At 55.9% G+C, this 14,652-nt stretch overlaps 1 protein-coding gene across 1 annotated transcript; it reads left to right on the plus strand.

Annotated features, from left to right (window-relative positions):
- Positions 1 to 3,252: 3,252 nt before the first annotated feature.
- Positions 3,253 to 14,275, plus strand: ZMYND19 (zinc finger MYND-type containing 19). The gene is made up of 6 exons (XM_064171452.1): positions 3,253 to 3,384; positions 3,661 to 3,720; positions 5,125 to 5,231; positions 9,342 to 9,482; positions 11,216 to 11,396; positions 13,531 to 14,275. The coding sequence occupies exons 1-6, from the start codon at positions 3,334 to 3,336 to the stop codon at positions 13,672 to 13,674; spliced, it is 684 nt and encodes a 227-aa protein (XP_064027522.1). The 5' UTR covers positions 3,253 to 3,333; the 3' UTR covers positions 13,675 to 14,275.
- Positions 14,276 to 14,652: the final 377 nt, after the last annotated feature.

Genomic DNA, 14,652 nt, shown 5'->3' on the forward strand with positions numbered 1-14,652 from the left:
TTTGTGGGTTTAGTCCTGCACTTGCTTTTCCTCCTGCTGTTTGTATGGCCCTTCTCTGAGGCAACCAGGGGGTAAATCAGAGACAAGATTCTGCCAGGCAAGGTCAGGTATTGTTCCTCATGCTCTGCCCCCTTCCTTACCTCTCAATGGTCACAAGTTGCAATAAATCATAGACTCATGGAATTGTCTGAGTTGGAAGAGACCTTTAAAGCTCATCCAGTCCACCTCCCCTGCAGTCAGCAGGGACAGGTTTCTCAGAGCCCCAAGCAACCTGACCTGGGATGGTTGCAGGGATGGGGCATCTCTCACCTCTCTGGGCAACCTGGGATAGGGTTCACCACTCTCAGTGTAGAACTTTTCTTCTCTTCAGCTTGTCACAACAGGCCCTGCTCAAAAGTCTGTCCCCAGCTTTCTGAACAAAGGAGAGGAGGGGAGGGGAGGGGAGGGGAGGGGAGGGGAGAGGAGGGGAGAGGAGGGGAGAGGAGGGGAGAGGAGGGGAGAGGAGGGGAGAGGAGGGGAGAGGAGGGGAGAGGAGGGGAGAGGAGGGGAGAGGAGGGGAGAGGAGGGGAGAGGAGGGGAGAGGAGGGGAGAGGAGGGGAGAGGAGGGGAGAGGAGGGGAGAGGAGGGGAGAGGAGGGGAGAGGAGGGGAGAGGAGGGGAGAGGAGGGGAGAGGAGGGGAGAGGAGGGGAGAGGAGGGGAGAGGAGGGGAGAGGAGGGGAGAGAATCACAGAATCAAGCAGGTTGCAAGAGACCTCCAAGCTCATCCAGTCCAACCTAGCACCCAGCCCTATCCAGTCAACCAGACCATGGCACTAAGTGCCTCGTGAAGAGAAGGTCTCCCTGGAGCCTCCTCTTCTCCAGGCTGAACACCCCCAACTCTCTCAGCCTGGCCTCACAGCAGAGCCCTTCCAGCCCTTAAGTTCTGACAAGGTATAGAGGAGAAAAACGTCTGTGACAGGGGGGATGTGGTGGAGACAAACAAAGCTCAGCCCAAAGCTGGCCTGTCTGCAGCATTGTGTTGGGCAGGTGGTTGGGTCCCTTCCAGCTGCATAAATGCTTGTGCTGCCTGGCAGAGCTGTGGCAGCCTTTCAGCAGTGGTTTTAGTGTAAAGAGGTTTAAAGCATTCCTTGAGCCCTCCTGCTCCAGTGTGAACCCCAGGGCTCAGGAGCACTCAGCCCCCTGCATGCCCAGGGCTGTCCTGTGTCTCAGAACCGTAGGTTTTCTCCTCTTAGCAGCTCTGGAAACAATTCCAAACAGGATCTTCTCTGGCCTCTGGGCAATTCTGCCAGGGCAGGACACAGCCCTGCCCATGCTAGCTGCGGGTGCAGGCTCTGGGAGAAGCGATGCAGTGTTGGAAGCAGGATCCTGCCCTGCCAGTAAGGAACCTTCCCCAAAGCAGGCTTCTTCCAAAGGGGGAAAAGGGCTTCAGAAAGATGGCAACAACCCACACGTAAAATTCAGCTTCTTCCTGCCTGGGTTTGTGCTCCAAAGCCCAGTGGTTTCTTCCCACTCTGCTGACCTGCACCTCCCAGAGTAGGGAGGGAAAAGGAGGCACTGAGAAGGGCTGAGCCCATCACAGAGTCACAGAGCTTCAGAGGCTGGAAGGGACCTCCAGAGCTCAGCCAGTCCAACCCCCCCACCAAGCAGCAGCCCCTAGGGTAGTTCACTCAGGAATGCATCTAGGAGGGTTTTGAAGGTCTCCAGAGGAGACTCCACAGCCTCTCTGGGCAGCCTGCTCCAGGCCTCCAGCACCCTCACACCACACAAGCTTCTCCTCATGGTGAGCTGGAACCTTCTCTGCTTCACTTTGTAGCTGCTGCTCCTTGGCTTATTGCTGCTGAGCACCCAGAAGGGATTGGCCTCAGGCACTGCCCCCCACCCCTCAGCTGTCTGTGCACATTGCTCAGGTCCCCTCTCAGCCTTCTCCTCTCCAGACCAAGCAGCCCCAGGACTCGCAGGGTCTGCACAGGGGAGATGCTCAAGTCCCCCACTCACCCTGGTGGCTCTCTGCTGGGCTCTCTCCAGCAGGTCTCTGCCTCTCCTGAACTGGGGAGCCCAAAACTGGACCCAATGCTCAGCAGGGTCTCAGCAGGGCAGAGAGGGAGAAGAACCTCCCTAGCCCTGCTGCTGGCCAGGAGACCTTCACGCTGGTGGTTTGGGAGCTTTGTGCTTCAGGGAGAAGGAGCTGGAGGCAGTGCTGCAGGTAGCTCTGTTTCATTTCCCTGCACTGCCATTACAGCTGAAGGTGAACCTCTTCTGTGGGGCTGCTCTCAGCTGGCAGGTTCAGAGTTTTCCACCGGTAACATTTGTCTTGGCTCAGCGCTGCCAGGGCTGGGTTAAGCTCCCCCTGCCTTGGTGTTTGCGCTCTCCAGGTTAGAGATCTGTCAGTGTGTGCACAGGAAGCTTCTCCATCACCCTTCCTTGCCTGCTTTATCCATCGATTTGCACTTTGCATGGCCTCTGTTAAAGCATTCAGGCGTTGGCCCAAGAAGCTGATGCTGTCCATCGGGAACACACAGCAGAGCTCCACGCGTCTGCCTTGCTGCACTCGGCTCAGGCTGTGCAGCCCCTGGGAGGGAAAGCTCCGCCGAGTTGGGCGAGCAGATGCTTGACGTCAAGGTGCCAGCCAAATTCATCGTCACTTAGGGGTTGGTCACTACTGGTGACAATAAGTAGCCCTTCTCGCACAAGGGCCGTGGATGAAAGCAGCTCCCTAAGCGCCGGGCGTTGTAACGGGCAGCCCAGGGACGTGGTGGAGTTCACCGTCCCTGGAGGCGCTCCGGCAGCAGCGTGGGCACGGCGCTTGGGGCACCGGGGATCTCCGGTCCTAACGAAACCCGGCTCTGGGGATCCCCGGCCCTGGGAAATCCCTGGCCCTGGGAGAAGCCCAGCCTGAGGAGCTGCGGCTCCGGGGGATCCCTGGCCCTGGGAGAAGCCCAGCCTGAGGAGCTGCGGCTCCGGGGCATCCCGGCCCCGCCTGGCGCTCCGCGGCGCTGGCGGCACAAAGCTTCCCGCGAACGTGACGTCACCGCCCGCGCCCCCCCCCCCCCGCTCCCGAGACCCGCGCCCGCGCGAGGCGGCCCCCCCTAGCCCCCCCTTCCCCACGTGATCCCGCGCCGCGCCCCGATTGGCCGAGCGGGCGGCGTAGGGAGAGCGACGCGGGGGCGCCGCGCGCCGCCATTGGCCGAGCCGGCGGGGGGAGGTGGTGCTGGGCCCCGCCCCCTGCCCGGGTGTGCGCGAGCGGCGGCGCGTGGCAGCGGCGGGTCCCGCCGGCGGGCGCTGAGGGGAGCGCGCGGCGCCGCCACCCCGGCCCGCCCCGGCCCCGGCCCCGCCATGACCGACTTCAAGCTGGGCATCGTGCGGCTCGGCCGGGTGGCCGGCAAGGTGAGCGCGGCGTGGCCGCGGCCTGAGGGCGCCGCGGGGGGGCGCGGCCGGGCGCTGCGGGCCGGGTTCGGGCCGCGCCGGGCGGAACGGAGGGTTCGGGGGTCGGGGCGGGAGCGGGGCTGGTGGGCCGCGCCGCCTCTGTGGTCGGGGTAGGGGAAGAGGCAGCGTGAGGCGCGGGCCGTTCGGCCGGTGCCGCCAGGAGGGGAGGGCGCGGGAGGGCGGGCCGCGCCGGGCCGTGCGGCCGCGCGGACGGCGGGCGGCCGCGGTGTGTTTCAGACCAAGTACACGCTGATCGACGAGCAGGACATCCCGCTGGTGGAGAGCTACTCCTTCGAGGTGAGCCGTCCCTGCCCCGCTACCTTCGCCGCTACCCACCCCGCTCGGTTCCTCCTCTTCTCTCGATGCCGCTTCCCCGGGGGCCGGCCCCGTCCCGTCCGCGCTGCTCCGCCGCTCTTAGCTGCAGGTGGCCGCTTTAATTTGCTTCTTTCTGGACTCGCGGTGCCGAGACCCTCTCCTGTGTTCGGCAGACCGGCCGCTGCCTGCCCCCGCCCCGTCCTCCGGGGCCCCGTTGCCGTCACCTCCCGGGTTGGCGGTGCCTGCGCGGGCTCTGCCGCGGGGCCGGCTCACAGCGCTCGGGGGCGGAGGCGACAGCGAGTCACGGCCGAGGGCATGCACGGCCGGGAGCGCCCAGCCCTGCACTGCCCCACTCCGGCAGGGAAATCCCAGCGTGGTCGCTTCCCAAGGGGAAAAGCCCTGTTGGGTTTGTTGTTTCCAGCGAGCCTTCTTTTCACTGATTGATGAATTGGCGTCGGTGTTTCTGTCTCCCGTTCGCGATTTGTGTGCCTTTCCAGAACCTTCAGTTTGTTTTCCCTTGTCGGGGTTGGCAAAGGGTACAGATGTTCACCTCGCAAACAGTCTGGGCGGGGATAACCTGAGTCTGTTGTCACTTAATGTGGGAGCAGGAAAAACTTCTTCTCTTAGCATCCCCTGATAGAGGCTAAGTGCATCCCCCCTGTCCTAGTGCATCCCCCCGATTCCAGGCTTTGAGAGAGAAAGAATTCTCAGCTGTAAGAGTCCACTAAAATCTCCTAAACCTGAGGCTTTTCTGGGGCAGGGCTCATCCTTTGCCATCCATCCTCTGCCCAATGCCCACAGCACAGTGGGTGCTGCAGAGCTGCTCTCAGTTGAAGTGCTGTGGTGGTGCTGCTCCCTGACTGCCCTTTCCTCCTCTCTGGATGATCACCCTAAGCTTGTGTGGTCACTGAGGGTGCTGATGTGCTGTGAGCAGCCAAAATTTGTCCAGTCCTTAGTATAGCTCATGAGTGTTGGTGCCAGCCCTGAGTTGTGGAGTGGAGAAAAGAGGGCAGGAGCACTCCTGTCACTGGCAGTCCCTGATTAATTGGTGTAGAGCAGCCACTGGAGTGAAAGCCTTGGCGGTGGGTCTGTGCCAGAGCAGAGAATGGATCCTGGCCCTGCAGCTCACAACTGGGTGGCTGCTGTTCTTTGTCCAGGCAGGACTCCTGCTGTGCCCAGTCTCCTTTCTTCCCTTTCCCATTTTCAGCAACAATAGCAGAGCTGCTTGAGGTTCCCTTGGAGGCTTGAAACAACTCCAATTCCGTTAAGGTCGAGTGACCTCTAGGAGACAAGCGTTAAATGTTGGGTCCTTCCAGGGTCCCAGTGGCACATCTGTGCTCTGCTCCTCAGCTCTGGATGATCTCTCAGCCTTGTCCTCTTCCCCAGGCTCGGATGGAGGTAGATGCTGATGGAAATGGTGCTAAAATCTTCGCTTATGCCTTCGACAAAAACCGTGGACGGGGATCTGGCCGCCTGCTGCATGAGCTGCTCTGGTGGGTATTGTAAGGAGAGCAAAGCACCCCAAGGCTTCTCTCGGGGTGGAGTTTGCTACCACCATCTCCTGTGTTGTTGAATACTCGGCCTGTGATACTTAAAGTCCTCTCAGGAGGCTTCCAACTACTAAGCTGGAAGCCCAGCGCAGGGGTTCCTCGTAGCTCTGACTGTGGTTTGGTTTTGCACTGAGCCTTCCTAAAATGTTGTTCCTTGGGAGAGCAGTGAGAGGTGAGTATTGTTGTGTTTACACCTGAGGAGTCCTAAAGTCATGGAATGGTTTGGGTTGGAAGGGACCTTAAAGTTCTGTCTGGTTCCACCCCCCCTGCCATGGGCAGGGTCACCTACTAGCTCAGGTTGCTCAAGACCTCATCTTGAACATCTCCAGGCGGGGGGCATCCACAACCTCCCTGGGCAGCCTGTGCCAGTGTCTCCCCACACTCTCGAGAATTTCTTCTTCCTCCACTCTGTCTCCTCTCTCATCTCAAAGTCATTATTCCTCATCCTGTTACTCCCAGTCCTTGTCAAAAGTCCCTCCCTAGCTTTCCTGTAGCCTCCTTCAGGTACTGGAAGGCTGCTCTAAGGTCTCCCCAGAGCCTTCTCCAGTGCTGTTCAAGCTTCCCTTTATAGACTCTAAACCACCTTTAAAAATCAGTACCCAAGATCTTGCTGTACTTTCTTTATCCTTCCAGGTTGCTTTTTATTCCCCAAAGCAGTCTCTGGGAGACAGGAAGAATATCAGAGGCTATTATTATTATTATTTACAATCTGCTCATTAAATGTGGATTTTAACCTCCTCTGTTAATGTTTAATCTTGTTGCACATCCAACTAGTGAAAATTATCACAAAGCTGGCTGCAGTGTGTGTGGCAAAGCACTGCCTGCTCCTGCTAACTGAATCTCACACAGCTGAAACTGTCACCTCTAAGTAGCACCAACCAGCACCTTAAAATGGCTCTGGCTGAGGGTTAGAGGCTGTGCAGATAATGACAGTCCTGCTCTTTGCTCATTACTCAGCCCAGTCACTGTCTCTTCTGGGTTGTTTTACTTAAATTAGGAAATAATCCCAAGGTGCTCAGTTAGGTAATTCAAGTTGTGTCACTCCAGTGAAAAAATATCTGAGCTTGTGCCTGTAATAGTGGTTTGGGGAAGTCACAGGGGGCAGCTGTGACCTGCCAGGCAGCAGAGCTGCAGGGTCAAATTCTGCAACTAGAAAATAAGGACTATTTCCTTGGCTTTGGTTTGCTCCCTTTGAGGATGTACATTTTGGGGTCTGGAGTTACAAGCTGACACAGGCCAGGTCAGTAGATCTTTGTGATGAGCCTCCAAATGCCTTCAGTCTTTTGGCTACAGGTGCTGTGTAACAGCTTCTCCTCCTGGGCAGATCACTTGCACTTGTCCGCACTGGGGACTGCTTTGAACACCACCCAGCAGTCTGCTGTAGTGGTTGGTCCTTGCCTTTGGGAGCAGCAATCATGCTGGAGGGTTTGGAGCCTTGGAAAGACAGACGAGATGGGCAGGAGTGCTCATTGCTCCATCCAGTGCCAGCCTTACTTTTGGCTAAACTGAAAGCAGAGAGCTCAGACTGCTGCAGGTACAGCAGTGTGCTTGAACCCCTCTGAAATCAATTGTTCTTCCTCAGACCTAGGCCCAAAAAATCATCTCCCAGGGAAAAAATTAACTTGATGGCTTGTGTGCTTCTGGGGTAGGCTGGAGTGAGTGGGCACCTGTTGGGTGCTGCTGCAAGTGAAGCAGATTTAGAATTGCTGTTAGATGTAGTTAGCAGCTATCTTTTTCACTTGCAACAGGGAGCTGGTAGCAGCGTCTGCTCTTCCCCCAAAGTCCATCCCTGCTGATCTCTGCAGAAGGTGAACTGAGGCATGAAACAGAAACCAAGATCTGGATAATACCCAGGCTGGCTGCAGCTGTGAGGCTGCTGGAGCCCTGCAGCAGGCTGCCCAGAGATTGTGGAGCTCTCCTTCTCTGGAGAGCTTCCAAACCCACCTGGGCACTGTGACCCTGGGCAAGCTGCTGTGGATCCTAGCAGGGGGGTTGGGCTAGATGATCTCCAGAGGTCCCTTCCAGCCCCACCATGCTGGGGTTGTGTGCTGTTCTTACAGGACGACCTCCTTGCAGCCTTGCTTGTGCTTCTTGTGGTTTTAGGGTGGGCTGTTAGCCCCTTCACAGCAGGCTTTGAATGTCTCTGGCTGGGCACTTGCACAGTAAGTGTCCCCTTCTGCTTGCCCTGTTCCCTGTAGAGAAGGCCCCAGCTTGCTGTGTTTTGGGTGGGTGCAGCGATGTTCCTTGGGGACATGAGTGCAGCATCAGGAGATTACTCATCAGTATCACTAACTGCATGTTCAAAAAGACATCCAAGAGCTGATTTCTTCCTTCTGCCTGAAACCCACTCACTGGGGGACTGGAGTTGCTGCTCTGTGTGCTCAGCACTTCGTAGAAGGGGGCTTGCTTCTCAAGTAAGCTGCTGAAACAATCAGTACCCAGGGAATCCTCTGGAAAGTTTTGGGTTGCATGGCTTGCCTGGCATCTTGTAGGAGCTCCTGTGTGCTGGGGAGAGGTGGAAGCTACAGCTCTGCAGGAGAGCTGGCTGCATCCTCACTGTGAGGGTGACGAAGCACTGTGGGAGTGGAGCAGGTTGCCCAGAGAAGCTGTGGGTGCCCTGTCCCTGGAACGATTCCAGCTCAGGTTGGATGGGAATCTGAGCAGCTTGGTCTAGTGGAAGGTGTCCCTGCCCCCTGGCAGGGGGGTTTGGAAGAGATAATCTTCCAGATCCTTCCAACCCAAACCATTCTGTGGTTAGTGAGGCTGCTGCTTCTCTCTGCCCTTCTGCAAGGGAGCAGGCAGGTTCTTCCAGGAGCCTGCCCTTCGTTGCACACTCCTGATTCACTCTGCTCCCTGCTGCCATCCGTTGTGCAGGAAAGGGACCGCTGCTAATTCTGGCACTTCAGTCAGGTGGGACTGTGTTGGCTCTCGGCAGTCATCAGCAAGGCCCAGTTTTGGCCTTTGTCACTTGAGGGAACAGGAGCTGACAGTGATGTAGAGAAGGGTGGTTTTGCCCAGAGTGAGGCAGAGGGGCTCACAGGTTGTGGGTTTTGGCAGTGCTTGCTGGTGGGGAATGTGGGTGCAGATCTGGGCTTGGCAGGCTCTGTGCCACCCTGCTGTGTTTTCCTGGTGTCATGGACAGTCCTCTCTCCCCAGCTCCAGCCTTCCTTAAAGCATCATTATCTAACCCATCTCTGAAGTGTTTCTTAATTTAATCTTGGGCTCCTCTCCTCCCTTTCCTCTTCTGCACAGTTTGCTCTTGGTTCCTGTGGCTGCCCCCTCCCTGGAGGTGTTGAAGGCTGGATTGGATGAGGCCTTGAGGGGGAAGTGTCCTTGCACAGGGCAGGAGATTTGAAACTGGATCATCTTTAAGGTCCCTTCCAAGCCAATCTACAAACTTGATACTTCATGAAACAGCAAGGAGAGATGAAAAGAAGGTGGGATGGGAGGTGGAAACTGCTAGAAGGCCATGGGGAAGACTTGCAGCAGGACTTAATGTGCACTCAGCCTCCTTACCAGCAGTCCTGTGTTTGGTTTAGGGCAAGTTCAGATGCCTCTTGGTCAGTCGTGGAGCCATGGCAGGCTTTGTGCCATTAGAGTTTAATAAGCATACCTGGTGAAACCTCTTCCCTGTGGCTTGTAAAGAGCCCTTTCTGCATGCACAGCACACTCTGACTGCACACCAGAGCCCGGCTCTCAGAAAGGTGCCTGACACAACTTCCTGGTCACACAGTCAGCAGCTGTGCTCCCGGGGACACAGCACTGCCATAGGTGCCCTTGCAGGAACTGCAACTTGAACAGACCTTAGGAGTCCTTTTGATTCAACTCATTTGGAGTGGAAACAGCCTCCTGGAACAAGTCTCTTCCTCCTGGGAGCTCTTAGATGTGAAGCAGGCACTGCAGTTTGTTTTCAACCCAGGTTTTCCTGTGTCTGTTTCAGTTTCAGCTGTTTGCAGCAGCCTGGAATGAATCCATCCTTCTGGAAGTAAGAGGATTCTTGGCCTTGGAGTCTTACTCATTGCTGACTTTTCAAGCTGGTTTTGTCTCCTCCAGGGAGAGGCACCGGGGAGGGATTGCTCCTGGCTTTCAGGTGGTGCATCTGAATTCGGTGACAGTGGACAACCGCCTGGACAATCTGCGCCTGGTTCCGTGGGGCTGGAAGCCCAAAGCTGAAGAAATCTCTAGCAAACAAAGGTATGGCAAGGTCTGGCACAGGGCAGTAGGATTGTCTGCTTCCTTAAGTGATGTTTGGAACTGTGGAATTGTTTTGGTTGGAAAAGAACTTTGTGACCACCCAGTCCAACTGTTTAGTAGCTCTGCCAAGGCTGAGGCTAAACTATGGCTCTCAGCACCACATCTCTGCCTCTTTTAAACACCTCCAGGGATGGGCATTCAGCCACCTCTCTGGGGAGCCTCTTCCAGGGTTTGAGAACTCTGTCAGTGAATAATACCCAACCTAAACCTCCCCTGGACCAACTTGAGGCCATTTCTCCTCTGTCACTTGCTACTAGGGAGAAGAGCCCAACCCCTACCTGGCTCCAGCCTCCTTTCAGGGAGCTGTAGAGAGCAGTGAGGTCTCCTCTCAGCCTTCCTTCCTCCAGACTAAACACCCCCAGCTCCCTCAGCTGCTCCTCCTCAGCCCTCTTCTCCAGACTCTCCACCAGATTTGTTTTCCCTTCTCTGGACACGCTGCAGCCCCTCAGTGTCTGTGTAGTGAGGGCTCCAAAACTGAACCCAATACTCAAGGTGTGGCCTCACCAGTGCTCAGCACAGGGCCAGGATCACTTCCCTGGTCCTGCTGGCTACACCATTGCTGATGCAGGTCAGGATGCTGGTGGTCTTCTTGGCCACCTGGGCACTGCTGGCAGTTCTCATCTTGGCAGAGCCTTCTTACTGTGACCCTGGGCTACTTGCACATCACTACACACCTTGGCTTCCTCTCTTGGGAAGCAGTTAATGCTGAGTGCTGGTGTGAGCTGTGAAGGGACCATCCAACCCTACAGCAGTGTTATGTAGAGGTCCTGCTGTGCCAGATGTCAGCACAGTGAACAGGAATCCTCTGTTCCCTTTCCTGATGCCATCTGGGCACACTGAGCTAAGTCTGCAGGTTTTACTGGCTTCTGACTGTCATCAGGCACTGGAATTGTGACACAGCCCAGAGATGCCAGCAGCTGCTAAGTGCTTGCACTCATTGAAGCCCAGCTGAGTTCCTGGCATCAGCATCCATCCCTTGTGGGGCCCTCCTACATGCTGTGCTGCACTGATGTCACTCAGAGCAGATCAGACTCCTGGTGGCAGGATGGATTTGGTTACTCTAGGCCATGACACAGACATGTTCACTTTTGCTGGGGACCCACAGACTTCACATCCTGCAAGACACTGCTCTGGAACACTTGCAGCACCCACAAGGCAGGGATGTCCAGGGGTTAGTAAACTGCTTTTGAATGCCATAGAATGGCATAGAGTGGTTTGGGTTGGAAGGGAGCTTGAGCTCCAACCTGCCATGGGCAGAGACACCTCCCACCAGCCCAAGTTGTGCAAGGCCTCATCCAAGATGGCCTTGAACACCTCTGGGCAGGGAGCAGCCACAGCCTCCTTGGGCAACCTGTGCCAGTGTCTCCCCAGCCACACTCTGAAGAACTTTTTCCTCATCTCCAGTCTAAATGTCCTCTCCTGCTCCAGATGATGCTGGGAGTTCCAGAGCCAGTGTTCAGGCCATGTTTTTCACAGATACCTCTAATATTTCTTTGGTCTTCAGGCTAAAATAACCCTAGGATGCATCAAACATGTAAGGAGTATGGTGTAGTCTGAGACGTAACAGCCTAACTGCAATGTTTGTCCTACTTACCTTAGTAATGAAGCTGCAATCAATGTCTCTGCATGCTTGTTGAGAGTTTCTGGACTCCGTTTGCCCTTGTTTTTGGCAGGGAACAAAGCCTGTACTGGCTGGCAATCCAGCAGCTCCCCACAGACCCCATAGAGGAGCAGTTTCCTGTCCTGAATGTAACGCGCTACTACAACGCCAACGGGGATGTGGTGGAGGAGGAGGAGAACTCCTGCACTTACTATGAATGTCACTACCCTCCCTGCACGATGATTGAAAAGCAGGTATGTCCCCAGGAGCTGCCAGGGAGCAGGCAGTGCCTCGGGCTACCCTGGGCACTGGGGCTTTGTCCTTGGCACGTAAAGCTTTACATGTGCCACGCAGGCACTAGGAGCAGTTGTTCTTTTTAGCTCAGGTGTCCTTTGGCAGCAATCTTCAGACCCTCTGATCGTTTTCTGAGGGAATGTGGCTTTGAGCTGGAGCAGTGACTGACCTTGGGGTTTACAGGAAGGAGTGAGATTTGCAGAGTGTACAAAAAGACAGGTGGAAGCATTCCTCTAGGGACCACGAGCTGGAGTGAGCAAGCAGCTGTGTGAGACAAGAGGAAGCATTGTAAAGAGGCTTTGAGGGCACTGGAATCCAAACACGACATCTTAGCCTGTCCTGAGGGTGAACTTGAGTGACCTTTACTGAGGGGAGAGCTGGGAGCCCTCCCTTTGTTGAGGGGAGCTCTGGGTAGATGAAACGAAGCAGTGTAGTCACAGAATGAGATGCAGAAGACTCTGCCTCCCTGTCAGATAGGTTCACAGAATCACTGAATGGGTTGAGTTGGAAGGGACCTTCAAGCTCATCCAGTGCCAACTCCCTGCCATGGGCAGGGACACCTCCCACCAGCACAGCTTGCTCAAGGCCTCGTCCAACCTGGCCCTGAACATCTTCAGGGAGGGGGCATCCACAGCCTCCCTGGGCAACCTGTGCCAGTCTCTCCCCACCCTCACTCTCAGTTTTTATCTCATCTCCACTCTGTCTCCCCTCTCCCAGCTCAAAGCCATTGTCCCTCATTCTGGCCCTCCCAGACCTTGTCAAAAGTCCCTCAGCTCTCCTGCAGCCCCTTCAGGCACTGGAAGGCTGCTCTGAGGTCTCCCTGCAGCCTTCTCTTCTCCAGGCTGAACAGCTCCACCTGTCCCAGCCTGTCCCCACAGGGTAGGTTCTCCAGCCCTCTAATTGTCTTTGTCCTCTGGACCCACTCCAGATCATGGAATCATAGAATGGTCTGGGTTGGAAGGGACCTCTGAGGGTCACCCAGTCCATCTGCCCTGCAGTCAGCAGGGGCATCCTCCACTAGATCAAGTTGCCCAGAGCCCTGTTAAGCTCACTTCGAATATCTCCAGGGCTGGGATCCCAACCACCTCCCCAGGCAAGATTGTTGTTGTTTGTGGTGGGAGCAGAGTGCCTGACGCTGGTTGTTGTTTGTAGTTGGGTGCAGAGTGCCTGACGCTGGTTGTTACTGTGGTGGGAGCAGAGTGCCTGACGCTGGTTGTTGCTGTGGTGGGAGCAGAGTGCCTGACGCTGGTTGTTACTGTGGTGGGAGCAGAGTGCCTGACGCTGGTTGTTACTGTGGTGGGAGCAGAGTGCCTGACGCTGGTTGTTACTGTGGTGGGAGCAGAGTGCCTGACGCTGGTTGTTACTGTGGTGGGAGCAGAGTGCCTGACGCTGGTTGTTACTGTGGTGGGAGCAGAGTGCCTGACGCTGGTTGTTACTGTGGTGGGAGCAGAGTGCCTGACGCTGGTTGTTACTGTGGTGGGAGCAGAGTGCCTGACGCTGGTTGTTACTGTGGTGGGAGCAGAGTGCCTGACGCTGGTTGTTACTGTGGTGGGAGCAGAGTGCCTGACGCTGGTTGTTACTGTGGTGGGAGCAGAGTGCCTGACGCTGGTTGTTACTGTGGTGGGAGCAGAGTGCCTGACGCTGGTTGTTACTGTGGTGGGAGCAGAGTGCCTGACGCTGGTTGTTACTGTGGTGGGAGCAGAGTGCCTGACGCTGGTTGTTACTGTGGTGGGAGCAGAGTGCCTGACGCTGGTTGTTACTGTGGTGGGAGCAGAGTGCCTGACGCTGGTTGTTGTTTGTAGTTGGGTGCAGAGTGCCTGACGCTGGTTGTTACTGTGGTGGGAGCAGAGTGCCTGACGCTGGTTGTTACGGTGCAGAGTGCCTGACGCTGGTTGTTACGGTGCAGAGTGCCTGACGCTGGTTGTTACGGTGCAGAGTGCCTGACGCTGGTTGTTACGGTGCAGCGTGCCTGACGCTGGTTGTTGTTTGTAGTTGGGTGCAGAGTGCCTGATGCTACTGCCTGCTGGGAGGTGAGGCAGGGGTGCTGCTGGGCCCTTTCCAGGCTCACTAACAGTGTCTCTGTGCTCTTCCCAGTTACGTGAGTTCAACATCTGTGGGCGCTGCCAGGTGGCCAGGTACTGCGGGTCGCAGTGCCAGCAGAAGGATTGGCCTGCTCACAAGAAGCACTGTCGGGAGAAGAAGAGAACCTTCCAGCAGGAGCTGGGCCCAGAGCGGTGACCGGGTGGCACAGGGCCTCTCAGCAGCAGGATTCCTTCTCAAAGGCATTTGGACTCTTGCTTTTGCACAGTAATGACAGACTGCTCATCGAAGCCAGAGGCACTGAAGAAAACAAAACACAAACCCTGTGATGCTTGAGCAGAACGGCTTTGACTGGTGCTGTGGAAAGGGCTTGGGTCTACCCTTCCAGTATTAATATTCTCAAGCAAAAAGACTACTGTGGAGGCTCCGGGCAGGAAGCTTCTCCTTTATTTATATGTTAATACCTTTGTAAACTCATGTACAGTTGGGTTGTTTTTTTTTTGGTTAGGAATTCTTGCTAGGACTCAGTAACTGTAATGTTCAGATGAGAACATGTTGTTGGCTTCAAAAGTTGAAAACAAACAGAGAAAAAAGCCCCCCAAAACCAAGAATCATGTAGCAAAAGCTTTTCCTCCTGTGTGGCTAGAAGTGTCCGTGGCAGTGCCAGGGCCAGAAGGCAGGCTCTGGCCTCAGCAATTCGTCTGCAGAACTCTGCATGGAAGTTTTCTTGAGCAAAACCAAAACCCCACAGACACACCAAAAAAAAAGGGGGGGCAAACCAAGTAAAGGTTGGAATGAATCCTTGGCTCCTCTCCAGCTTTCTCCTGTTCCCTTCCACCTGCTTTCAGAGCGTGGTCACAGTGAGGGGGTTGGCAGTGCTCAGCAGGAAGCAGTGCAGCAGAGGCTGTTGGGGATGCTCAGCAGGAAGCAGTGCAGCAGACACTGTTGGGAACACTTAGGAAGCAGTGCAGCAGAACTTGGGGATGCTCAGCAGGAAGCAGTGCAGCAGACACTGTTGGGAACACTTAGGAAGCAGTGCAGCAGAACTTGGGAATGCTCAGCAGGAAGCAGTGCAGCAGACACTGTTGGGAACACTTAGGAAGCAGTGCAGCAGACACTTGGGAATGCTCAGCAGGAAGCAGTGCAGCAGACACTGTTGGGAACACCTAGGAAGCA

The sequence above is a fragment of the Pogoniulus pusillus genome, chromosome 35 (assembly GCF_015220805.1).
Source record: "Pogoniulus pusillus isolate bPogPus1 chromosome 35, bPogPus1.pri, whole genome shotgun sequence".
Taxonomy (NCBI): domain Eukaryota; kingdom Metazoa; phylum Chordata; class Aves; order Piciformes; family Lybiidae; genus Pogoniulus; species Pogoniulus pusillus.

Coding starts and splice junctions, on each gene's coding strand:
- ZMYND19 (XM_064171452.1), top strand. CDS start 3,334: ATGACCGACTTCAAGCTGGGCATCGTGCGGCTCGGCCGGGTGGCCGGC. Junction 3,385..3,660: donor TCGGCCGGGTGGCCGGCAAG/GTGAGCGCGGCG, acceptor GGTGTGTTTCAG/ACCAAGTACACGCTGATCGA. Junction 3,721..5,124: donor TGGAGAGCTACTCCTTCGAG/GTGAGCCGTCCC, acceptor CCTCTTCCCCAG/GCTCGGATGGAGGTAGATGC.